We start from the raw sequence: 25,899 nt of genomic DNA, 5'->3' as shown, positions 1-25,899 counted from the left end.
GGCTCCAAGAGCCAGGCCAAGAACAATTTTAGGTTAAAGAACAACTACTGATGGATGGAAGCAAAACATTTCCCATAAACTAACTCATGGATGGGAGATGCTGGACTTCCAACCCACTACACGGAAGCTGTCTAGTACGACATATCTAGAAAATCCAGACTTCCGCTAGTAGAGCTGACCAGTCATAGAGTTACAGTTATTTTAGGGCTCTATAACAAAGTTAAAGATGAAAATTATCTTCTGCAATAGCCACTGTCCCCATGAGGCTACTGGATCTATGGAATGTGGGTAAGCAAAAATGAAATGTGCTTACAGGTGTAAATAAAACACAAGCTATAGTTTTAAGACTTTATGGGGAAATGTAAGCTGTCCCATCAATAGTACTTTGTTAGTGGTGTTTTTTAAGGGAGAGTTGCTTTGTTTAATTATGTGGCTGGGGACTGATTCCATGGCCTTGCTGTGCAAAGCTGTTCTTCGGGTTCTAATTAATAGTTTTAATACTGATTGCATGCTAAAATGTCAATTTTTTGATATATTGGGTTAAATAAGCTTATTAGTTTAACTGTAATTTAAAACTTTAAAGACATGAAAAAAGTCAATGACAGGAAAAGAGGGTTGCTTTTTCAAACACTGACTTAAGTGGGGAGAAAGGGGCACCTCCCCCACACAGCAGATCCTCAAAGCCTCCTTTGGTTGTTTGCTTTGGTGAAGTAGGAGCCCTAGTCACACTTCCCGTAAATACTAGTGTGCTTTCTCTATGTCAAATATCTTCAGCTAAGTCTGATTTTAACATGAAAGCTGTTGCTTTATGAATGTCTGTGTAGAGACATTCTCAAAAAGAGAAAAAAAGGGGGTAAATACATTTTAAGGGCTTCTTGAGGAGAGAGAGAGAGAGAGAGAGAGAGAGAGAGAGAGAGAGAGAGAGAGAGAGAGAGAGAGAGAAGACCTAGTGGTCACCAAGTAGCCAGAGTATAGTGTTTGAATTTCCTCCTTTCAGCTCACTTACCCAAAAAATCAAAACAAAACAAAAGAAAAAAACACAAACAAATAAACAAACAAAACTCACCCCTCAAAATTTGTATTTGGTTACCAGTATTTCAGTGCCCCTGGTTGACAAATGGTTGTGTTCTGTTTGGGAGTATTCTTGGCAGTAACAACCATGGAGCAAACCATGTAACTATTAAAAGGCTTTACAAAAGGAGTTTCCTCCTCAGATGTCAAAGCAAGCGCTAACGATTCATCGAACAGGTAACATTTAAGTGGTCGGTGGAGTGAAGGAAAATAGAACAACAGACAAGACAACAGAGAACCAGAAATGCCAAAATGATACTTTAATTAAAAAATATTTCCTCTATTATACATTTCCATACATAGAGGGAAAGAATCATCCAACAATGGAAGGTCTTTAGGTAACTGCAAGCATGTTTCCTTTTATAACTCTCCTCAGTTCACAGTACATGAACAAAAACACACAAACACTCCAGATTCCAATTCACATTTAATACAACTTTCATACAGGTTTAAATGTAAAAATAACAGCATTGCAGTAGATGGAGGAAATGGTTTGTCTCAGAACCTGAGGAGAATAACAAAAACAATTCCTAGACCCTTCTGCCTATTTTATCTTTGCTGGACATCAGCTGGCATTTGTAGGTGAAGATAACTCACTAGAAGTTGACACATGGCAATGAAGTGGCCTTTCCATATTGTCCCCAACCTTTGGTGGTAGGCAGAAGTCCATAGCATGCCCTAAAGCTACCCCCCAGAAAAGCAATGCATTCTTCCTTCCAAAACAGGTCAGAATTTCCAAGGCAGTTCTGGGTTTTGGGGATGGGGGTGGGGGATAGGAGGGCAGGGACCATTATTTCTTTAGAAATGTTTCCAGGTTTACGAGTGCATAAAGCTGTATCTGGTTAAACAACAAAGAGAAAACTGAGAGGTAGTGTGGCTGGAGTAATACACTCCTCCTCAAATATACTTTGACACCTGAGACAAACACAAATTGTTTTGGAAGAATAAAATGGTATATAAATAGAATATATTCAAGCATTTGGATTTATTCTACATTTTCCACACAAATTTAAATTAAAAATATTACATCACAAAACACCAATGGTCTGTACACACACACACACAAAATCTTTGAGACAGAACCTTATTTAGTTCTACATTTAAACACATGTGCAAGCTTTGCATGGATATGTTCTGAAGATGGCTAACCAAGTCTCTCTATATGGTAAAATATCTAGGATTATCTTGGAGTTGGGGTTGGGACAAAGTAGCCTTACAGTGTGTGTGACTTCATAGCCAAAGCCATGTCTTCTGTGACCATGGAACAGGGTGGACTGTCACAGGCCAACACACAGTAACTACACTCATGCCTAGAGCATGCTAATAAGTTTATGTGCTTTTGTGTAGACTTCTGTCTGGGTACATAAATCACTACTGCACTTACTCTAGCACCTGTCAATCCTCCACATACATATCAACATTACTCAAAACAGAATCATGAAATCTTCCAATGTTATAAATATATTGTCTTTAGAAATCTAAGGAAATAGAAAATATACTCAATAAAAAGTCAAACACCATTTATAGATTTCCATTATTAAAAATGTTCTTCTTTGCTTTGTAATTTTTCTTTTGTTATATTTGAGACAAGGCTTTACTTTGTGATCCAGGATAGTTCAGAGCTCACTATGTTGCACAGTCGATTCTCTCTCTCTCTCTCTCTCTCTCTCTCTCTCTCTCTCTCTCTCTCTCTCAATAGCTAGAACTGAGGTAGTTTTCACTTGAGTCTTGTCTTTCGTTTTCATTTCTGAAAGTTGAATTTTCAACGTCCTCCTGGACTATGACCTGAATTCTCTCTGCAAGAATATAACAGTTGATTTTTTTGAGGCCTGTTACTAAAGCATGATATGCATCCTTCTTCCCATGAGACTGATACCAGTGCTGAAGCAGCTGTATTTTCTGCTCAGCTGTGTTTTGAATATTGTCATGCTTGATCTCATCTATTGTTGTTTCAGAGATCCCGTTCTTCCGAACAAATTTTTTAACTTCACATAACGACATTTGTTCAGCAATATTCGAGATGTGTTTACTCAGGTCAATATCTGAAAAACAGAAAATAGTTTCTGAAAATGTCTTTCTAAGAGGAATTTCCATTACTGAAGGCACGTGCACTTCTTCCCTTAAAATTTGGAGTGCAGGTGAGTCCTATTGATCCAAACAGAATAAGCTTGAGTTGCACTCCCAAGCTTGCTGTGGCTCTTATACTTTTACTCTTTGGGTATGATACATGACATCTTTATGTCTTCTTACCTCATTCATGAAATCAGAAGATTAAAAAAAAAAAAGATCATATCTAGTACCCCCTACAGACCTGATGACCAGACCCACAAACCTAAAAGGACAGTTCTTCCTGTCTCTGAGTCACAGGTCAAAGGACAGGAGCAAATAGAATTGGACATGTTGTTGCAGAGGTAAGAGGCTAGGGTTCCATTTGACTTGGACATCAGTTTACAAGGAGTTTTGTGATATAGCTGATTATGAAGAAAATTTTTCTTAAACCTCTAATGATATACTGTCTTATCACTACCTGTTTTATTTTTAATTAGACTGTTACAGATCTAAACTCTTGATAGAACTGACAGTTTAAATAACAGGAAGGCCTAAAGTGTCACTAAAAGTCAAACATTATTCACACTAAAATCTTAGTGTTTGTTCTAATTTAGGCTTATTCTGACAAAGAAAGCTACTTCTGTAAAATAAAATAATAGAAGAACTTACCGGAGAAATTAATTGGCATATTTTCCTGGGAAGAATAAAATAGAGGCAGAGAGACAAATACATACTTAAATGTCATTTAATTCTTTCTAAATTCAGAAGGAAATATTTTATAATTGCCTACTACACACACACACACACACACACACACACACACACACACGAAATTAGGAAATTAGACTTTGTGATTAGGATGAGTTCTTTCAATCATTCAATTTTGATACTGAAGGTTTCCATCCACCTGTGTTAGATACTATCTACCATCAGCTCCAGGGCTAGAGGGAGCCATATTGTGCCTGTTAAGCGAATTTTAAAAGCAAAGTCTTGGCTGGAGTTTTATCTGAGTCCTGCCATTTGGCCAATGGCATTTCTGCAGGGAAAATAGCAAGGTAAAATGTAGTGCTTCACACAGCACATCCCTTTTCCAGCTCAAACTGGTAGGCTTCCAAGCTCCTTTATTGCTCCTTATAGTATTTATGTAAAGCCTTGTAAGGATTTATTTTATTCTGGAAATGCCTTTTGTAAACTTGCCTTTAGAAACCCAGCTTTTTTGAACCAAGTTAGGAACATGCTTTGAGACTATTTAAAACTATCTATTCAATCTGTTTCCTTTCTGCTGACATTTAACCCACCTTTGAGAAGACAATGCAACCAATCCAACTATGCCTTGGACTCCCCATGTAATTAGTTTTGTACAAGATAACTTTAATGCATGACTTTAATCTTAAACTGAGCTCCTTAATCATGTCTCTCACCTAGATAATGTGTGTGCATGAGCACTATGACAATTCAGTCTAACATCATTCATTCCCTGGCAGCAGCCAGTAGACTGACAGCAACCTTGATAAATATCCACTGTAAATGCTGAAGGTGACAGGTTGAAAAAGTCTGCTTGTGGGTTTGAGTGTTCTTCTGGGTCAGTGGGGTCCAAAACCAACTTCTTCCCTTGGAAAACTCTGGTAAAAGTGTATTTCCAGTACCATGCTTTATTGTGCTGCCCAATAGATAGTGCACATGGTCTTCTCTTTAAGAAAGACATAGACAGGTCAGCACGGACTCCATCTTGACTCAAATGACTATAGAGGTAGATGATACTTTTATATAGCACCTCACAAAAACGTAATAATAAATTAGCTGCTGCTGGGTTAATTCATTATTAATGTTGCTCTGACCTGTGCATGGACAAACACATATTTGTTTTAAAGAAAGTACTAATTTTTGTTTGTTTGTTCCTTTCTTTCTTTTGTTTGTCCAAGAAAGCCAGTGAGACTTTGCATACTCACAGGCTTTGAGATCCCAGACTCAGGGTCATCATGACCTCTTCTCCAATACTTTTTATATAAAAACCCTGAAAAATCAAAGAGATTGCTGTCAGACTCACATGCCATTCTGACAGGAAATCCTCACACTAAGTTAAGTGAATTGAAGAGACAGTTACTTGTTCCCACAAAGAAGGAAAAATTACAAGATTCTCAGTCACTGAAAGCTGGTATATCTTGTCACTCCTAGGCTTCAAGGGAATTTTCTAGAACAACTATGATGACACCCAGCTTTCCCTTAACTAGTGTCATTATGAAGCAATTTTGGATAAAACATGTTGTCATAGATTTTTAAGTTAAAGACACAAAATAAGAGAGAGTGATCAAAAAATAAATAAACATAAAAATTAAATAAACATTAAAATAAATAGTTTATTGAGGGAGGTCAGGCCCAGAGAAGGTCAGGTTCACCAGGTGTCATTGTCACACTCCCCCTGGACTTCTATGGTTCTCTATGGGCACAGTGGCTACTTCTCATGTCCTTTTAATCTAAAATTTAAGCAAAGAGAGGACTTACCAAGCAATAGTACCAAAAAGGGGATGATCAACCATAGGAAATGGTATCTGAAATCTGTGGCTGGAAATATTGAACATTTCATATGAAATTAAACAGCTTTTAAGAAAAAGAGAAGCTCTGTTATCTCAATCAATAATAAACCCATGAGCGTTTACTCTGACATGATGATGGGGATAGGAGAAGAATGTAGTCATAAAAACAAATGATTACTTTTTCTCTTGCATTTGGTATTGCTGGTTGGTGTGCAGGGCTCAAGGATTCCATGTTCACACCTGGGAGGGAAAGGCAGAAGAAACTTAGAAGGCCTGTGTAGAATCCTCCCCTGTCTTTCCATGTACATGACACATCAGGATTCATTCCATTTCCCCTTTCATGTCCAGCACTTGTTTCCTCTCAGACATTTCTAGATCACCATCAAAAGCTGGTACCAGCTAAGAACTGTGACGGGGTGTTTGATTGAGCAATGTTAAGTCTGCTTTAAGATACAGGGGCTAGAGAGATGGCTCAGTGGTTCAGAGTGCTTGCTGCCTGTGGAGGGGATCAGAGTTCAATTCCCAGAACCCACACCAAGCAGCTCACAGCCACCACTAACTGCAGCTCCAGGGCATCCGACAGCATCTTCTGGCCTCCCCAGCATTGCAGTCACATGCATATCCCTGTGTCACATGTTTAAAAATAAAAATCCTAATGGTATCAAGAGTTTTAAAAGGTAATAAAATACTGATATACAAAAGAAAGGGATAGACAAAAATAAACTTAAAATTGGTAATAATTTAATTTTTAAATTCAATACAATTAAATTGATACAAGAGCTTAAAACAAGCTGTTTTAAAAATGACTTATCAAGAGCAATTTCAAAAAAAAGTCTTATAAACCATCAAAAAGGCCTGAAGGGAACCACTGCCTGGGATATTGCCCAGGACCCTAGCTAGGAGTGATTAGGACAGTCAAGAGGCACTTGTGTGATTTTCTTCAGATCGGTAAACTCTGACAGTCCAAGTTCACAGCCCACCTCTTCCCTGAAGCCTAAGCAGGTATGCTGAGAGACCAGGTCATATCCAGGAGCCTATAATCTCACCAGCAGCATAGAGACAAGTACACCATACCTCAACAAGTGCCAGTGGGAAGAAAATTGAATCATGATTATAAAGTGTACAGAGCTATTATTGGGCTATTACTTTACCAAGTTAACTACTTCCCTGCAATCCCCACCTTGCCCCTCATCACCCTCAAAAACTTGGAGCTGGAGAAGAGAGCAAAAGTAAGAACACAAACATTTTTCCTAATAAACAAGATAAGAAGCATCATGTCTCTGCTTTTCAAGCCTATTAGACAAATGCCCATAGGTCCCAGAGGTGAGTTACAGGCTTACAGAATGGCAAGGGAATAGCAGTCCTAAGCATTCTCCAGAAAACCAGCATATTTTTTAATATTTTTATTTTATAATTAACTTAATTTCACATATCAGCCACGAATTTCCCTGTCCTCTCTCATCCCACTCTATAGCCCTCTCCCCCAATCTACAGCCCTCCCCCCTAGTTTACCCCCATTCCCACCTCCTCCAAGGCAAGGTCTCCCCTGGGGATTCAGCCCAGCCTGGTAGAATCATCTGAGCCAAGTCCAGTCCCCTCCTCCCTACACCAACACTGAGTAAAGTGTCCCAGCATAGGCCCCAGGCTCTAAAAAGCCAGCCCATGCACCAAGGACAGGTCCCAGCTCTACTGTCTGGGGGCCTCCCATACAGTTCAAGCTAACCAACTGTCTCACTTATCCATAAAACCAGCATCTTACAAACCCAAAACTACTTTTCTTTCAGTGCTGAGAATTGAACCCAAGACCTTGCACTTGCTGGGCAAGTGCTCTGCCACACTAAGATTTACCCTGAGATGCAAAAGCTCTGTTTGCAACACATACTACCTAATGTGATTTCCAGAGAAATGTGATAGAGGGTGGTGCTATTTAAATATTAGTGAGAAAATATGAGTGAGAAAACTGAAGTTCAAATGGGTTAAGTAATCTGCTCAAGTTAGCCCAATTAATTATTAGATAAGTCAGCAGTACAAGTATGTTTTCTAGATTTGAGTCAAAAGCAAGCCCTTTAGCATCAAGGCAAAGTACCCATGATCCAATTCACTTCCAGGCTTTTCTACTCTCCAGCAGATATGGGAGCATCTTATCTCTCTTTAGAGCTATTGTTCCCTGCCTGAACACAATTCCCACCCACATGTAATGCTGTCTCTTGCCTCCTCAAAACTCTCATCTTTTGTACAGAGTCAAAATGTCTTCTTGCATAACTTGCACCACTCTGAGCACAAATGTTTTATGCTTGCCATACACCATAAAGTATTGACGTGCAATAAGCATCAGTTTTTTAGCTTTCTTTGCCTCTAGAACCAATACCTTGATGACAGTCACATCTCCCATAACCATCATCAACCTAAGCAGCTAGCAGTTTAGCTTGAACAGAATGGTTTTGGTAATGTTCAGAAACTGGAGAGTGCTCAGTGATGTCTGGTGCTGATTGGTGGTAGCTGAGCAAATGGAAAAGACAAGAAGAGAACTCAGTTCCTAACTCTGATTCAGCGTGGCTCTTCTCTAAGAAGGTAGGATGTCCCAAGTTATAGCTAGTGTTTTAGGCACTGAATACTAAAACTTACGTGACACAGCGATCACAGTGTTCACAGACAGAAATATTGCAATAGAAGTTGTGTTTGCACTTGCATTTGGTATTCTGGGTCTTGGTGCAGTCTGTTTCCACTTCTAAACCTAGAAATCCAGTTTATAAAATATTAATTATAGCAGCTAGTTACAAATAAGCAATGAAAATAATGACTAGATTCTGCATAGATTTTTTTATATCTACTGCTTATTATCAACAGTTACACTATCACATCTTTAATAACAATATTTTGTGCTGATATATTGTGTACCCCCAATAAACTAGCCTGAGGATCAGAGGACAGAGCCAGCCACTAGATTAGACATAGAGGTCAGGCAATGTTGGCACACACCTTTGATCACAGTAATCAAGATCTCATACCTTTGCTTAGGAAGCACACATGCCTTTATTCCCAAGAAGTAATACAGCAGGGCAGAGAAAGGTATGTAAGGTGGGAGGAAACAGGAACTCACTCTTTTTAGACTGAGGGTTTAGTAGAGGTAGCTGCTTTGAAACCCACTCAGACTTCTATCTACTGTTCTATACAGAAGCCCTCAGCCTCACATCGGAATCGTCATTGTTGGCAGATTTGGTGAGACAATTGGGATTTCTTAAAGGGAGAAATTAGTTAAAAAAGATTTTCCCCCACATTAAAAAATGGGAAATATTTTTACAAAGGAAGGAATTTGGTCTCTGTTTGATAATACAATTGACAGTCTGAAAATGGAACAATTAAAAGAGAGAATAATTAATGTAGATGGGATTTTTGTAATGTCAATTATAAATATTATTTGTTTGATCATTTTTGTTTCATCATTTAAAAAAATTGGTTAATATGATTGCCAAGATAAAAGTTTTAGAAAAACTTGTTAAAACAGATCATAAGGAAATTCAGACCCAGACAGAAGAATTTGAAAGTAAACCAATCTCAGCATTGCATTATATGGTTACAGAGAAACAGCCTAAGGTTTTCAAACAGCCAACCTTAATTTATCCAGTAACCTTACAGGAACTGCCAAATGCTCAAGCCTATGTACAAGCTAACTGGACTTCTTCGGAAATGTTAGATTAAGGAGATTCAAAGAAGCTATAGTGACATATGGTATGCATTCCCTGTTTGTGAAGCAGATGTTAAACTTGTGGTCAACTTGTAATAGAATTATCTCTCAAGACTGGAGAGATTTGGTTACAGCCACCTTAGAGACTGGTCCACAATTACAATAGAGGACCTGGTGGAAGGATGAGGCTAAGACCATTGAACAACAATGTAGGGCTAGAGGTATGGAAATCTCCCAAGATCAACTTCTTAGAGTAAGACATTATGCTAATGTAGAAAGACAATCTCTCTATGATGACCATACCCTGGCTTATGCTGAATGGTAGCCTTGAATGCTTGGGACAGAACTGAAGAAGAAGGAAAGAAAATTGAGTCATTTACAAAAGTAATACAGGGCCCAAAGGAAACCTTCATGGATTTCTTACAAAGGCTGTCTTCAGCAGTAAATAGAATGATACCAAATTCAGAAGCTAGACAGATAATAATTGAATCTCTAGCTTTTGAAAATGCTAATGCACAATGCAAAAGGGTAATTAGGCCATTAAAGGCAAGATCAGAACCCTTGGAGGAATGGATATGAGATACAATTAATATTGAATCTCATGACCATGATGATACTTGGATAGGAGAAGTATTTCCAGAGGTTTGGAAAAAATAGTAATGTCAGATGTTTCAAATGCGGTAAACAATGTCACCTAAAAAGGGACTGTAAACAGGGCATTCCTAGAAACAATGTTTTTTCAAGGAATAATCCCAACAGAACACCCCTCCTTTCTGGATTATGAGGAAGATGTGGCAAAGGCAAAAAACACTGGACTAATGAATGTAGGTCAACAAGGGACAGACAAGGTAATCTTTTGCCTTTGCCACTGGGAAATGCCCTGAGGAGCCTCTCAAGGGCCCCCATGACAAATTTGGTTCAGTCCTTTCCTGCCATCATGGAAGGAACCTCTTCCCAGAGCAATTAAAGAACCTAATACATTTTGTAAAAAATCATACTTCTTTGTATGATAGAACAGCTTTAGAATATAAAGCAAAAAGTTAAGGAGAAGCCATAAATCAAAGTTGATAAAGATTAGATTTGGAAACTCCTCAAAGTTAGAGTTGGGGAAGGGTTTTGTTTTTGTCTTCCAGGAGAATGAAGGCATCCAGTTAAAGAATCTGAAGAACACTGGGCAAAGGAGACATCTGAAGAAAAAAACAACAAATCATCCAGAAAAAAACTGTCCCACAAGAAAGATTTTCTGCAGTAACCATGACCTTGTCTAATAGCAACTTTGAAGTCTCAAAAAAGATGATGGGACCCCACAATGATTCCATCAGGATGATGATAATACCACTAAGCTGAGAAACACCACCCAAGGATTGGCTTTGGACCACAAACTGCTCAGGACAATTTCAAGATGGGTAGCTGAGATGATCCAGCCTCACAGACTACTCAAGCGAGGACTTGAGACAAGCCCTGCACTTTCCCATTATGCAGAGACTGGACAAATGATGCAGCTAACTCTCCCAGGACTTGATAATTAACCCTCAAATTTTTCTTTTCAGAATTCCCTAAAGATTCCTTCACCCCCAGACACCATGAAATAATTTTAAGAACATGACACCCACATTTCCAATAGGTGGGATAGGTGGTTTTGGTCATTCAATGGGTTATGGATAACTGTCATTGTTTAGGCTAGTTGGTTACAAGTTGTAAATTGTTAATGATAAGGAGAAAAGATAAACAAAGGAGATTAGATTCAAGGTTCTGGTTTGAAAAAAAGAAAAAGAAAGAAAAATGATATAGATAAGAGATAGGTTATTTAATCTACTCTGAAAAAAAAGATATAGAAATGATGGATAAAGGGTAGATTATTAAATTCTGAAAAAGAGAGAATATGGATATGATAAGATAAAAAGTTAGATTATTGACTCTACTTTTAGAAAGCAACTACTAGTTTTAAATATTTTACATTGGATTGAATTTTTGTATATTGTATACAAATTATGTATATTGATACAAATTTGAGATTATTTTTATTAGAACACACTGTACATACATTCCTACTCTTATTTAAGGTATTTTATCTATACAGCTCATTTAACAATATAATGGAATTTTCTAGTCCTTGAAAGTTATTATTACCAACTATTTAGAATAATAAAGAAATGTAAGTTAGTATTTAGTCACCTATTACAATTAAACTTGTAGTCATACTAGGTATGTTTTCAAGTCAAACAGAAATATATTTTACATAGACAGGTCATCTTCAAACACTTCAGAGATCTACAGAATATGGCATTTAAGATATTTTAATAACAGTTTTTTTTTTTTTTTTAGAACAATGAGACATGTATTCTCCTGGCAGCACCAATATGCTTCAGAGAAGATGACAGGCATCAAAGAAACTCCATACAGAGTTTACTTTCTTTGTGGCAAGTTAGCCACTGGGCAAGAAAATGCCCTTGTCTTGACTGCTGACAGTATGCTGTCCAAAGTGGACAAGCAAGACACAAAAGAAAGGACTGTAGAACCTTGCCAAGACAAGGTAGAACCTTCAGAATATCCTGCTTCAAGATAAGTCTGTCAGATATGGTAGGCCTTAGGGTAAATATGGAAGCCACAACATTGCAGAGAAATCTTGGGTCATCCAGGTAGCTAGCTGTTTCTGTCATTGCTCATATTTTTTTGGAAGTTGCTTGCTTGCAATTCCTGCTTACTTAGGTAGTATTATTTCCTTCTTGGTTCTCTGAGGGAGTTGAAGACTGGATAGTTATAGTCTTTTTGTTAACAAATTCAGAAAAGAAACTCACTAAAGAGGTATAAAGTGTATAAGTTTGAAAGGCATCAAAAAACAGTATTTGGTTGATAATACAAGTTAGTATAGAAAGTGAATTAGGTACAACATTTTAGACTCACCAAAATAGGATAAATAATGGGACATTTTCTCTAAATCCATCAAATGTTAATGGACTGGACATTGTTGACGTAATTCTTGACTGTATATATTGTATATACTTATTGTATATACTTTTTCTTATATTAGTTATAACCTTTTATTATTTTAAACAAAAATAATAAAAGGAGAAATACAGTGATATATTGTATACCCTAATAAATTTGTCTGATAATCAGAGAACAGAATAAGCCACTAGATTAAACATAGAAGCAGGCAGTGGTGGCACACACCTTTAATTCTAGCACTCAGGAGGCAGAGATCCGTGTGGATCTCTGTGAGTTCAAAGCCACCCTGGACTACATGAGACTGACTCAGTCTAGGAGAGAAACAGAGCCAAGCACTGGAGGCACACACCAGTACTTAGGAACCACATGCCTTTAATCCCAGCACTAGGAAAACTGAGACAGGAAATTATATGGGTGAGTGGAGAAAGGTATATAAGGCATGAGGAGACAGGAACTAAAGGCTTTTGGCTGAAGAAAGCTTTCCAGGCTGAGGAGTCCTAGAGGTAAGAGGTGGCTTGTTCTTTTGTCTCTCTAGTCTTTCAGCATTTACCCCAATATCGGGCCTAGATTTTTTTATATTAAGACTATTCAGAAATTTGTGTGACAGTATTTACTAACAAAAAATGTCAGTACCAGGCTGAAAGGACCATCAATCAAATAGAGTTGTTAGTGGATAGATACCCAGAAAGCCAGACATTCTCCACCATTGCATAGATGGCCCCCCTACTCCTTTAATTGAGAGCTTTGTGCCTTAAATACATGGTCTGAAAACCACCACCACCATCATCATTATCATCATCATCATCATCATCATCATCATCATCATCATCATGTCTAACACATTGGAATGCTACATGATAAGCCTGAAATAAGCTTAAGCAGACACATTTTCAGGCTCCACTTGGAGACTGATTTAATTGAGAGCTGAGACCTAAGCATTAATATTTCAACAGCTCCTTGAGCAGCTCTAATATATAACCAGGTTCTGGTGTAAAAACTTTATGCTGAGAGAGAGAGAGAGAGAGAGAGAGAGAGAGAGAGAGAGAGAGAGAAACAGACAGAGAGACAGAGACAGAGAGAGAGACAGAGAAAGACAGAGATCTAAAACTTGATGCCAAAGTATGGCCATTTTTTGTTCTGTTCTGTGTAGATGTAACTGTCTTGTTAAATAAGAAACACAGAGCCAAACACAGAGTTAATAGCCAAGAGGTCAGAGGAACAGGGGAAATGTGGTGGTATTGTGTTCCCTGAAATACTGTGCACCCTAATAAACTTACCTGGAGTCAGAGACAGACAGCCACTAGATACAGAGGCCAGAAAATGGTGGCACTCACACCTTTAATCCCAGATTAAGGGAGGCAGAGCTAGGTGGATCTCTGTGTGTTCAAGGATACAGCCAAGCTCGGTGACTCACGCCTTTAATCCCAGGGAGTGATGGCAGAAAGCAGAAAGGTATATAAGGTGTGAGGACCAGGAACTAAGTTAGTTAAGCATTTGGCTGGTTAAGCTTTCAGGCTTCTAGCAGCAGTTCAGCTGAGACCCATTCAGATGAGGACTCAGAAGCTTGCAGTCTGAGGAAACAGGGTCAGCTGAGGAACTGGCGAGGTGAGGAAGCTGTGGCTTGTTCTGCTTCTCTGACCTTCCAGCGGTCACCCCAATACCTGGCCTCGGGTTTGAGTTAATTAATAAGTACCTCTAAGATTCATGCTACAGTTCTGTTTTGTTTTCACCTTGGTCTTGAGAATAGATTGAAATAGCTACAAAAATTCAGGTCCCCAAGTAGAATGATGTTGACAGACCAGATCCCCAAAGATGAGGGGACATCCTCCCACATTTTGGGTTTCTCTGTACAGCTGTGAACAAGAACCACAAGCCAAGTTTAAATACAGGTGGAAAAATGGCTTCTATGGGTGGCTTTGATTGCAGCTGGTGACTCTCCACTCAGGGTTATTAGTCCTTTGCCTCCATTTGGGAGGATTGCTGAGAAGACTCTTAAATGTGATTACAACCTAAGGACTTGGCTCCACATTACCTAGCTAGCCTCATTCTGCTCCTTCCTATATGTTGGCGTAGTACCAGAGTAGATCTCAATCTCAAACTGTGCGGTGTATGGTTCTACATGAAGTGAGGGGATGGCTTCTTTCGATTGCTTTCTTAGATACATACCATGCTCTCCATCACAGAGTGTACATCTTCTGCATTTGTCAGAATAGTGCTCCTTGTCCATGTATTCCTTCCCTTCCTTGCAGGGAAAGCACTCTGGTTTGTCACCATCAGTTTTACAGTCCGAAAGTTTTCGTTCACCTGTCATGGGAAAAAATATATTAAATTTTTGGAGCCTGGTAGTCACTATGGAAGTATGTGAAGATGACAAATCTTAAGATCAGGGAACGAAATGTCAGGTTAATTATACGCAAATGCAATGGGAAAGACAAATAGCTATTGGGGGAAAAAATCACATTAAGAGCCTTCCAAAAACAGAAGGCAAAAAATACTCCCATAAAAAAGTAGGATAGTTAGCAATAGAAACACAGAGAAAGAGTCGATCAGAGTAACCAAATGCACTTCTCTGAAGAGAAGAAACTAGATACATGGGGGAGGTGGCTGTCCTTGGCTCCGAGATTACCAAACAAACTCACTTTGTTCTGATTCTCATTTTGTTTCCCAAATCCACAAATCCTGATCATAGACAATACAGTTTAAGCAAAATAACTTTGGAAGTTTCTAGAAATCTCTATCAAATCTTTGACAGAGCACTTAGTGTCTGTAAACCTAAGTTTTTGTCATGCAAATGATGAAGACTTCTTTGTCATTACTATCAGAACTGTGCATATGCCACCAAATAAAGAAGTTCCTTCTTCTCTCCCCTTTCTATTTGTTTTCTACCCAGGAACACAGCACATTTTGTAGACAAGCACATGTATTTCTAATAAAATATCATAGGGTTTGCTATTATTGCAAACAATCTGAAATAATATTCATCTTTGCTTTGATTTATTTAAAGTAAGTCATTCTATTACCATGACCAAGCATTATAGAACAATGCCTTCTGGAAATATGGTCACATATTGAACAAGTGTTTATTAAATGTCCATGTGTGCTAAGGGATCTGAAGGAGCAGAAGGAAGTGCTGCAGGAAGTAAGACAAAACATTGGCTTCAGGGGTCTTGCCCTTCTCAGGCAGAGAAGCTAAGTGGCAGTGGGCAGTGAGTAGAGAGGCAAGTGCTGCAGAATATGCAGGGAAGTGTGGCAAAGATGCAGCACCGGCAACTCTAGTCATCAAAGGTGTAAATGATTGTAAAGGCCAAACGCAGTCAAATCTGCTTGCGGTGCGCAAAACAGCAAATGCAATTTATTCTGTGTTTCCTATTACATGACTTGGTGAATTTCCTCACAGAATTTTTGTTGTCCAAACACAATATTTACTAAGTACAGTCAGTTATTAAACCAAAGTATAGATGACATTTTGTGATGTTTTAGTAAATAAAAACAAATCTATTCTTAAAAGGAAACCATGAAAATCTAGAGCAAAAATCAAAGGGCACATCAGCGCTACACAACCTTACAGCAGAATTCTACTGGGGACAGAGTAGAAGAGGCATTGCATTGCCTGCAAGTGGTATGACTCTGTTGTTTAAGTGAACTGAAATATCTAATGAGCTAACCTGTAGATTATGCCTCACTTTATATGGATGCAATTAAGATTCTTTCCTCAAACTATACAATCTAAATTACCTAAAATACAAAAAAGTTACTAAAAAGATAAGATTTCAAAATGCATCATTTTCTGATAGCCACATACTTGCTTATCGCAGAAAATTTGGTAGAGATGGGAAATTATTAAAAGCACCTACATACCAAGGACCTTGAGATATTTATTCTCTTACTTTGTTGCATTCTTATGCATGCAAATATACTACATACATATACACACATATGTATGTATATATAGTAGTATAGAGACAGCAGTGTATATAAATGTGTATATGTAAATATAATAAATAAGAAATACATTGCTGAATTTATCGTATTGGATATCAAGATGTGGTGAGGACTTTACAAGTATTTGATTTTTATTTATTTTTTAAATTTCTGTATATGTGCACAGTATATTATAACAAAAAATATCAGTTCACAGGTGATCCCTGAAAAATATATTTTATTTTCATTTTAAAGAGACTCTATATAAGTATGCCAATCATTTGACGTGGAGATAAGTTAAAGACTCTTTTCACTTAAGTCATATCCACAGTGCACCGCCTTGGTTTCTGTTTGGCTTCCCTCCATCCCCTTCTCCTACTTCCCTTCATTTTGATGAAAAAGAAAGCTTTATCACCCCAACAGTCTGTATGAATTCATGAAAGTATCCAAAACATTCAACCAAGTTTTCTTAAAAGTAAAATTTATCATTTCCCAATATCTGATGTTCACTGATGTATTTCATCATTAATATTACCTATTACTATCCGATCATCAACACTATAAACAGATTTGAAACTAGCTTGAATGTTGGTAAGTCTAAAATTCAACCAGAGAGAATAATAATGGTGGTGAGAGTGTTTGGTGCGTGTTGAATGCCATGTGGAATATATTAGTGAAGGGGCAGAGAAAAACCTTCAACACAGCCAGAATGCCAGATAGCAACTGCTGAAAGAAATCTGTACAACTGAGGATTAGATTAGAAATATATCAGAAATGTTGATACGCCTAGGCTTTGATTGATACAGACTATTCTAGCCTTTGATTACTCCAGAATTTACATACACAATCCTACATTGTTGGGTATCAAAATGAAATGCCATACACACAAAATTCTCCATGTTTAATGCATTTTCCTATAAATAACTCATTGCTGTGTCACTGAGTAAAAACATTGTCCAGTTCTTGACATATGTCCCATTTTCATTCTTAAAAGTTTGCAACAGACTGAGATTCCCTTTTAAAATACAAACAAAAGTACAGTAAAAGCACACAGCAGAAATCTTTGACAGCTTAATGTGCAAAACACACCATCTTCGTTTTAGCTTGCACTTTAAATTTTAAACATCTAAGTGCAAAATTTCAACTTATGAATACAGATTTCAATTCATAGGCTAAATTGATTGTCATTAGCAACTTAAAAAAAAGCAATAGACTCCTGGAGCTCCACCTGAGGCCTGGCTGAGGAGTCCAATTGTTGAGAAAGAGGAGGGACTGTAAGAGCATGAATTGTTGAGACCAAGATTGGAGAGGCACAGGGACAAATAACCAAATGAATGGAAGCACATGAATTATGAACCAAAGGCTGTGGAGCCCCCAGCTGGATCAGGCCCTCTGGATAAGTGAGACAATTGAATAGCTTGAACTGTTTGGGAGGCATCTAGGCTATGGGACCGGGACCTGTCCTTAGTGCATAAGCTGGCTGTTTGGAACCTTGGGCTTACACAGGGACACTTTGCTCAGCCTTGAAAGAGGGGACTGGACCTGCCTGTACTGAATCCATCAGGTTTAAATGAATCCCCAGGGGAGTCTTGGCCCTGGAGGAGATGGGAATGGAGGGGAGGGGCTGGGGAGAAGGTGGGGGCGGGGGCGGGAAGGGGGAGGACAGGGGAACCCATGGCTGATGTGTAAAATTAAAACACAAATATAATTGAAAAAAAGTTTTTTTTAAAAAAAGCAATAGATGATTTCCACTTCCTGTTTGGAAAACAGTAACTATATAGGAATTTAGGTAGGTATAAAGTGGGTTATATAATAGGGAAAACTTTCTTGCTAGGCTTAGTAAAATCTGGACAGGAGAGTGCCCCATGGAGACTGTTGGAGGAGTCTTTGCATGTGCATGACCTGGGCCTGCTTTGTACTTTTAGTACTGCAAGCCTGAGAAGCCAATGATGGAATCTACAGAAGCCTTTTGGAGGTCTATGACTATAGCCTGACACTGTCAAACAAATCTAAATGCCACTGAGTCACTTTCTTTCTTTCTTTCTTTTTTTTTTTTTTTTTTTTTTTTTTTTTGAGACAAGGTTTCTCTGTGTAGTTTTGGTGCCTGTCCTAGATCTCGCTCTGTAGATCAGGCTGGCCTCGAACTCACAGAGATCAGCCTAGCTCTGCCTGGGTTTAAAGCTATGAAGCACCACCGCCCGGCTTGGGTCACCTTCTTATCCTCTCAATGCATCTGAGACAGATCTGCATTTATAAGTAATTGTGGTCAACCCCAAAGTAGAAACGAAGTTTACAGAATTACATTTTCCTTAGCCTCTCATTTGCTGGTGCTTGAAAGCGTTCCAGTTTGAAAGGGATTTGCATTTCAAAATACTGATTTTTGAAAAACTGTTGGTGGCTGTTCATTGCTCTTCTAGCTCATCTGGTTATTCAGCTGCAAAATGCAAATGTATTTTGCAGGCTTTAGTGCTGGGACAGAGAGCCTTAGCAATAGACTGAAGAGGGGCTGAGAACTACCACTGAGGGTGGGGGTTCCTTGCTGAGGGAGCCCCAGAATTAGTCCGATACACCCTGGTCAGCTTGAGATGACAGGCTTTTAACCCTCCCAAATAAGTCTTCCTTAGCTTATGAGAAACAGCTAAATAGATGAATCTTCTGATTTTAGACATATATTCCATTTGTAAATTATATTTCTTCATAAGTACCCCAGACAAGCAACACAAAGATAAAAGAACCAATTTGTGTTTGGAGGATAACTTTATGGTATTCCCCCTCCCTCCACTTCTGCTCTACACTATAGGACAGCCAATAGCTGTATAACTAACTGTCCAACACATTCTTACTTATAGGACTTCTCAAGCCCTCACCCTGATTCTCCCACTCATCTCTGGATGCTTCATGTAACCTACCAGGCTTGCATGGTTGACAGCAAAATTGGCCCCCACGATATAATCCTTTTGAGCAGTTAGTCTCTATTTCATGAACATTCCTCCTCAACTCCGACCCCTCTGAGATGCTGTCTGTCTCTTGGGTATGAATGCTTAACGGTGATCCAGCAAGAACCTGTGGGGGGAGAAACATACTAAGGATCTTAGTGATTACTGAACCAAGCACTGTGGGAAACATGTGTCACTCACCCAAAGTGACTGGATCTGTGTACAGGCTACACAAGGTCATGCTGGTGATTGCCAGAGGAGGGGCACCCTGTGGCCCTGCAAGTCCAAGCACAGGTTTTTCTAGCCCACACTAGAAACACAGGGAAGCCGTGGCTCCACTTACTATTTCTATGACTGGGGATGGGGTGGAGGGGGAATCCCATATGGTCTCTCAGTCTCGAGTTCTTCATCTCAACTCTGGAAATAATCTCTACCTCACAGATCTGTTGTGATAATCAAATAGAACCATGCATTTAAAGCTCTCAGCACAGCGCCTGGAATTTAATAAAAATGTTCCCTGAAAGTGGCAGTATTGCTGTTGTTACTTTAATGTGAAGTTCCAATAACAAAATTGGGGGAAACTCAAAGCAGACATAATTTGAAACCTAATTATGGCCACCAATAGTGACTAACTTTTCCGTGCCTTCATTTTCTTACATTTTAGTGAGACTAGAATTTTCTATCTTTAAATGTTGATCATGAAGAGGAAAGTGTTCATTTCTATCAGACTTGATACTTACTTCGGGCACGTTTGTGCTTCCTTCTTGCTACCCAGCAACAGAATCAAAGCTCTGGTCAATGTTCACTACTGTCCAAAGATACAATGAACTTCCCACTAAACCCATATAGGTCTCTTCACCTTGTCCAGGAAATATATATTTATATATACACTTCTTGGAGAACGAATCTTTAAGTCTATTTTTAATTATTTTCTCCTGAAGACATAAATCCAAATGAAGTTATTTCCAATTTTTCTTTACTAGCTATAGAGTTGGAGTTCCTTGGGAAAATAAGCAAAATTATGCACTTAAGCAACTTAGAGGTAACACCTGCAGTGGTTCCTTTCTTGGGATTTCCAAGTATATATCTGAGGTGGTTTAAATAAGAATGGCCCCATAGACTCATATATTTCAATGCTTGGTCACCAGGGGGTGATACTATTTGAAAGGATTAGGAAGTGTGGCCATGTTTGGAGAAGGTCCATCACTGGAGGTGGGCTTTGAGGGTTCAGAAGTCCACGAAAGGCCCAGTGGCTCTCTCTTCCTACTGCCCAAATTTCCTGATATAGAACTCCCAGTTACTTCTCCAGCACCAGGTCTGTCTGAGTGATGCCATGCTTCCCACCATGAAGACAGTGAACTAAACCTCTGAAACTATAAGCCAGCCCCAATCAAATGCTTTCCTTTATAAGAGCTGCCATGGTCATGGTGTCTCTTCACAGTAATACAACAGCAAGACACCTTATAAATATAAATGTATACCACTCCTTCTATGGATGCTCTAGAGAGAGCATTGTCAATCATCAAATTCTTTGAGCTGCTATTTCTGAATTTGGTTTTCTCAAGATCATTTTCTAGGGTTTCCTGGTACATGATAGGGTGGGATCTGTTTGTGTCGTTAATTGTTTTGGTACTCTGAGCCAAGAGAAGTTAATGATCTGCAGTCACTGCCACAGAGGCCTCCAAGACCCTCTCAGCCTGTTCTCCTTCATCAGTAAAATCTATGACCCCTTCAGGTCACAGGCTACCTTAGGACTTCTGACTGAGGAAAAAGGAAGGAATGAAGTGGCCTACATTTTCTCCTGAGATAAAAGTGTCTTAAGATGCATCTGTGTGCCGGACGGTGGTGATGCACGCCTTTAATTCCAGCACTCGGGAGGCAGAGCCAGGTGGATTTCTGTGAGTTGGAGGCCAGCCTGGTCTACAGAGCAAGATCCAGGACAAGCACCAAAATTACACGGAGAAACCCTGTCGCAAAAAGATGCATCTGTGACATCCACACTTTTAATAGGGAAAAGTGACATCAAAATCTCAGAAAACATTCGACTTGTCTGCAGTTTCTCACCAGCAAAAGGTACAGCTAGGATGTGTCTTAAATTTTCCCTCATAGTACAGTGTTCTCTCCCTTTGTACTCAGAGGTGTAAAACCTTAACATCAATGACAACAACTGACTTTCCATGCTTGAGCAGTTGTAGGTAAAGGGCAGATACTACAAAGATGAGAAGAATGGAGCCTAAATAGGCTGGCATCATCCCCAAAGTATTGATAATTCAACCCAACAGATATTTGTTAAGCTAAGTTCTGATAATATAAATACAATCGATTATTAATGGAAAATAGGTAAGTTCCCAAAGACAGATTTGCATATGAATTTGTGCTTATTACAAAATAATATGTGGGGCTGTTTAACAGTTTATATTTGCATGGTCTTGTTTTATTCCTTCTTGGTGCTGGGAATTGAACCCAGGACCTCATGGATACCAAGCAAGTTATAGACCACCAAGATTCTTCACTCACAATCTGTTGCTTTTAAAACACACTCAAATCTGGGCTCTTTTCTCTAACATGGAAGCTTACATAAATTATATTTATTGGCATCAACTTTTCTTTTCAGAATGACAATATCTATCTCTTGCTTTCTCAGCTAAAGGTTGTGTGCTAGTCCAGTTAATGGCAGGCTCTCTTTCAGAGTGGATAGCCATCAGCTGTGGTGATATAGCTGGGGCCGCTAGGGAATAGTAACTTATTTGGAAATGTACCAAAGGATTAATTGTTCAAGTATGAGAGGTTTTGCACAAAAGTCATTCAAATTCTTATGGCTTCTTACTTTAGGGCTGTGTCAAACTCATATTGATCAATGAGGGATGATTTGTAGAGTTTGACATTTCAGGAGTTATCAACACATGAAAATTCTCAAACTAGGGCTGGGAGATGATGGTTCAGTTGCTAAGTGCTAGTGATGCAAGCATGAACCCCTGAGTTGGATCCTCCAGAACCCACATAATAAAAAGCCATGTGCCAGCATTGGGGGAATAGAGACAAGGTGTGCCTTCCAGCCAACCTAGGTGAATCAGCAAGCCCTGGGTTCACTGAAAAAACAAAAAACTTCTCTCAAGAAAATAAGGTAAAGAGTCATACTAAATGTTGACCTTCAACCTCCATATACACTCATTAAATACACATATGGGGAGGAGGGGGAAATTTGAGAGGCGGGGGGAGAGTGTGTGTGTTCTCTAATCTGGAAAATATCTCAGGAGCTAGAAGGTAACACTAAGTCCTACTGGCAACAATAATCAAAACTGAGTCTGAACAACCACCCGGAGGAGGGACAATTCTTTTCTATCATCAGCCAAGCTGGTTACTGTAAAAGTAACGTTAGTGTCGAGTCAAACTTGCTTTTCTTTCCTGTAAATTTTGACTTTTCAGCGAAAACAAGAAAATGATGGGGATTGAAACTCAAAGAGAGGGCATTTATAGGTTGGGTCTAGCCCAAACTGACAAATTGAAAGCACTCAAGTTTCATGCCCAATTGTACATATGTGTGTGTGCCCTGTGGATATACAGCCTGTATGAACATTTTAACCAACATCTGAGAGAAACTATATGTGCAGGTCCTTGATTCCTAGCATAAATGGTTAAGAAACCAGAGGAGAAGGACAGAAATCCATACATTTATGGATTGCTTCCACTAGTACCATTCCAGAAAAGGATACATATATTACGCCATTTGGGACTATCTGAAAGAAATGTACCACTCTTCCCTACTTCACCCTAGTTACTCGGGATTCTGAGGCCTCAAGTTCAAGTTCTACTGGACTACTAAGTGAATTCAATGCCAGCGTGGCAACCTAATGAGACCATCTCAAAATAAAAGTATTGTTGTTTATGAAAGAGGCCTGGAGATGCAGCCCAAAGGTAGAAAACTTGCCTAGCATGCCTGAGTGCTTTCCGAGTACCAAGGGCACGGAATCATTATCCAAGATACATTCAGAATCTGAGAAACAAGAAATCTGTAATCAAGCTGAGTAAAGAGACACAGACTCTAGAGATATCCCGGTAGCAGCCTCCCTTCAGATGTGTTCACACACTTCACAGAGTTGATTTCTTCAGGAAATGTTGCCTACTTACTACAATATCAGTGACTTATGTCCGGTACCAAGAAGAAAGGTGGTCTGAAACACCTATCCTAACTGTTTCCAGAGGAAAGGCAAGCTACACTCCACCTGGTTCACATTTTAAAAAGTCTGCACTTACTCATCTTTGCAGAATGCAATGATCTAACTGAAACTGTTTAGGCAGAGACTGGAGCATTTCAGTTATGATAGGGTAGGAAACCCACACAAACCTAAATGTTCTGAGTGATTTTTGGTTTTGAGAAGCAGAAAGAAAAAGCAAAAAAGTTAAGGATAGGAAAAGTTGGTAAACTATGGCCAATGACAGGAGGGGAAAGAGGGAAATACAAGTTATTTAAACACCCACTTTCATAAGTAAGACATTTTTAAAGCAAGAGAAACCTTGACATTACATTCTACAGACAGAAGTCTAAGTAAGCAAATGCACTGTTGAGCACCTATTGTGTGTCATGCATTGTCTGGTCAATGCCTGAGAATAAACCAGTGGACAGATAAATCCTCTCCTAGCATTGTTTATGTATGTGAGTGGATTTGTCACCAGGGAAATGGAGATTTATCATGTGTGTGTGTGTGTGTGTGTGTGTGTGTGTGTGTGTGCGTGCACGCGCGCGCGTGCACGCACACACACACAGATTAGATGGGGAGCAATTAATTTTAAATAATTGATGTCTTGGCCCTCAGATCAGATGGTATAAGTCAGCAACCAGAATAATCTGCAGCTCAAGTCCTAAGGCAGTATGGGGGCAGAAATTTTACTGAGGAGCTGAGCAGGCTGGTGTTTGTTTACTACAGCATTCAACCCACTGAATCAGGTCCACATATAATATGGAGGATTAGCTGCTTTACTCACCACATATCAATTTGAACATTCATCTCAGGACACATGCAGAATGTCTGACCAAAACCCTGGGTGCAAGCTGATGTAAAATATTAACAATTTCCAGGGAAGCAATGCTAAATGAAAGAAATGTAATAGGTTTGTCAGGGGAAAATTAATCCTATACAAATAAAGAAAGGGAGCTAGGAGGTATAGGGAATTTGAGGAGTGGGGACATATTCAATAAGAAAAAGTGGTCTCTACACAATGGAGTCTTACTCAGTGGTTAAAAAAATGACATCATGAAATTTGCAGTCAAAGGAATGGAACTAGAGAAAAAATCATTCTGAATGAGGTAACCCAGACTCAGAAAGACAAATACAGTATGTATTCACTCATAAGTGGATACTAGATGCACAACAAAGGATAACTAGGCTACAATCCACAGCCCTAGAGAAACTAGATAACAAGGAGAACCCTAAGAGGGACATATGGATCACCCTGAGAAGGGTAAATAGATGAGATCTCCTGGGTAAACAGGGGGCAGGGAGTTGGAGTGGGGAGGGGATGGGGAATGGGAAAGTGAGGGTTCAGGATGGTTGAGTTGGGGGAGGGTCAGAGAGAGACAGAGACAGCTATGTGGAAAATATCTTGATAGAGGGGCCAGTATGGGGCTGGGGAGAGGCCTGGTGCCTGGGGGGCTCCTGGGAGCCCCCAGGGATGACCCCAGCTAGGATTCCTGGCAATGATGGAGAGGGTGCCTGAACTGGCCTTCTCCTGTGGTCAAATTGGTGACTACTCTAATTGTCATCGTAGAACTTCTGTTCAGTGACTTCTGGAAGCAGATGCAGAGAACCACGGCCCCGCAATGGGCCAGCTCTGGGAAAGCAGTTGAAGAGAGGGAGGAGGGGTTATACAAGCAAAGGAGGGGGAGAATGAAGATCCCACAGACACAGCTAACCAGTTCTTGTGGGAGCTCATGGACTCTAGACCGACCCTCTGCATGTGAATGACAGTTGTGTAGCTTGATCTGCTTGTGGGACCCCTAGCAGTGGCACCAGGTCTGTCCCTGATGCATGAGCTGGCTTTTTGGAACCTATTCCCTACAGTGAGATGCCTCTCTCAGCTTTGATGCAGGGGGAGGAGCTTGATCCTGCCTCAACTTGATATGCCATGCTTTGTTGACTCCCATTGAAGGCCTTATCCTTTATGAAGAGTGGTTAGGGTGGGTAGAAAGGAGGTGGGGGGGACTGAAGGAGAGGAGGGAGCAGAAACTGTTGTTGGTATGTACAATAAATAGGTAAGAAAAAAGGAAGAAAGAAAAGAAAAAGTGGTCTCAGGTAGGGGAAAACCTACTAGTATTATTATGATAAAGGTAAATAGCAATAAAATGACTGTTAATTAGATATTGCTATACTCATTGGTCAGTGCCTCACTCTGCCCTCATCAGAGAAGCTTCTTCTTGCAGTAGATGGAAATCAAGACAGAGATCCACAGCTGGATGATGTTCAAAGAGTGAGAGATTTTGGAGCACTTAGTCCTAAATGGGACATCTTTATCACACCCTGTCCCTCAAGGCTTAAGGATCTATGTGGAAGAGGAGGAAGAAAGATTGTATGAGCTAGAAGAGGTGGATAACTTGAAGGAAACAGTGTCTTGCAGGCACAACAGGAGTGATACCCGTATAAACTCATATAGACTGTGGCAGTATGCACAAGACCTGTACAGGTTCAAGACATATGGGTCCCAGCACTGAGAGTGGACACTGGCTCCCACCTTTAATCAAGAAGCTATTTGCAGTTGA

At 39.5% G+C, this 25,899-nt stretch overlaps 1 protein-coding gene across 1 annotated transcript in view; it reads right to left on the bottom strand.

The window, feature by feature from the left end:
- Nucleotides 1–1,369: 1,369 nt before the first annotated feature.
- Fas (Fas cell surface death receptor) overlaps nt 1,370–25,899 on the bottom strand; it is a 39,453-nt gene continuing 14,923 nt past the window's right edge. The window contains exons 2-9 of the mRNA XM_036198636.1: nt 19,119–19,272; nt 14,455–14,592; nt 8,280–8,388; nt 5,833–5,894; nt 5,623–5,682; nt 5,070–5,134; nt 3,790–3,814; nt 1,370–3,113 (exon numbers count right to left, since the gene is read on the bottom strand). Coding sequence (XP_036054529.1) covers nt 2,764–3,113; nt 3,790–3,814; nt 5,070–5,134; nt 5,623–5,682; nt 5,833–5,894; nt 8,280–8,388; nt 14,455–14,592; nt 19,119–19,272 — 963 coding nt within the window. The 3' untranslated portion in view covers nt 1,370–2,763. The remainder of the gene's footprint in view (nt 3,114–3,789; nt 3,815–5,069; nt 5,135–5,622; nt 5,683–5,832; nt 5,895–8,279; nt 8,389–14,454; nt 14,593–19,118; nt 19,273–25,899) is intronic.

This window comes from Onychomys torridus, chromosome 1 (genome assembly GCF_903995425.1).
Source record: "Onychomys torridus chromosome 1, mOncTor1.1, whole genome shotgun sequence".
Lineage (NCBI taxonomy): Eukaryota > Metazoa > Chordata > Mammalia > Rodentia > Cricetidae > Onychomys > Onychomys torridus.
This window is presented reverse-complemented; position numbering and strand designations above follow the sequence as displayed.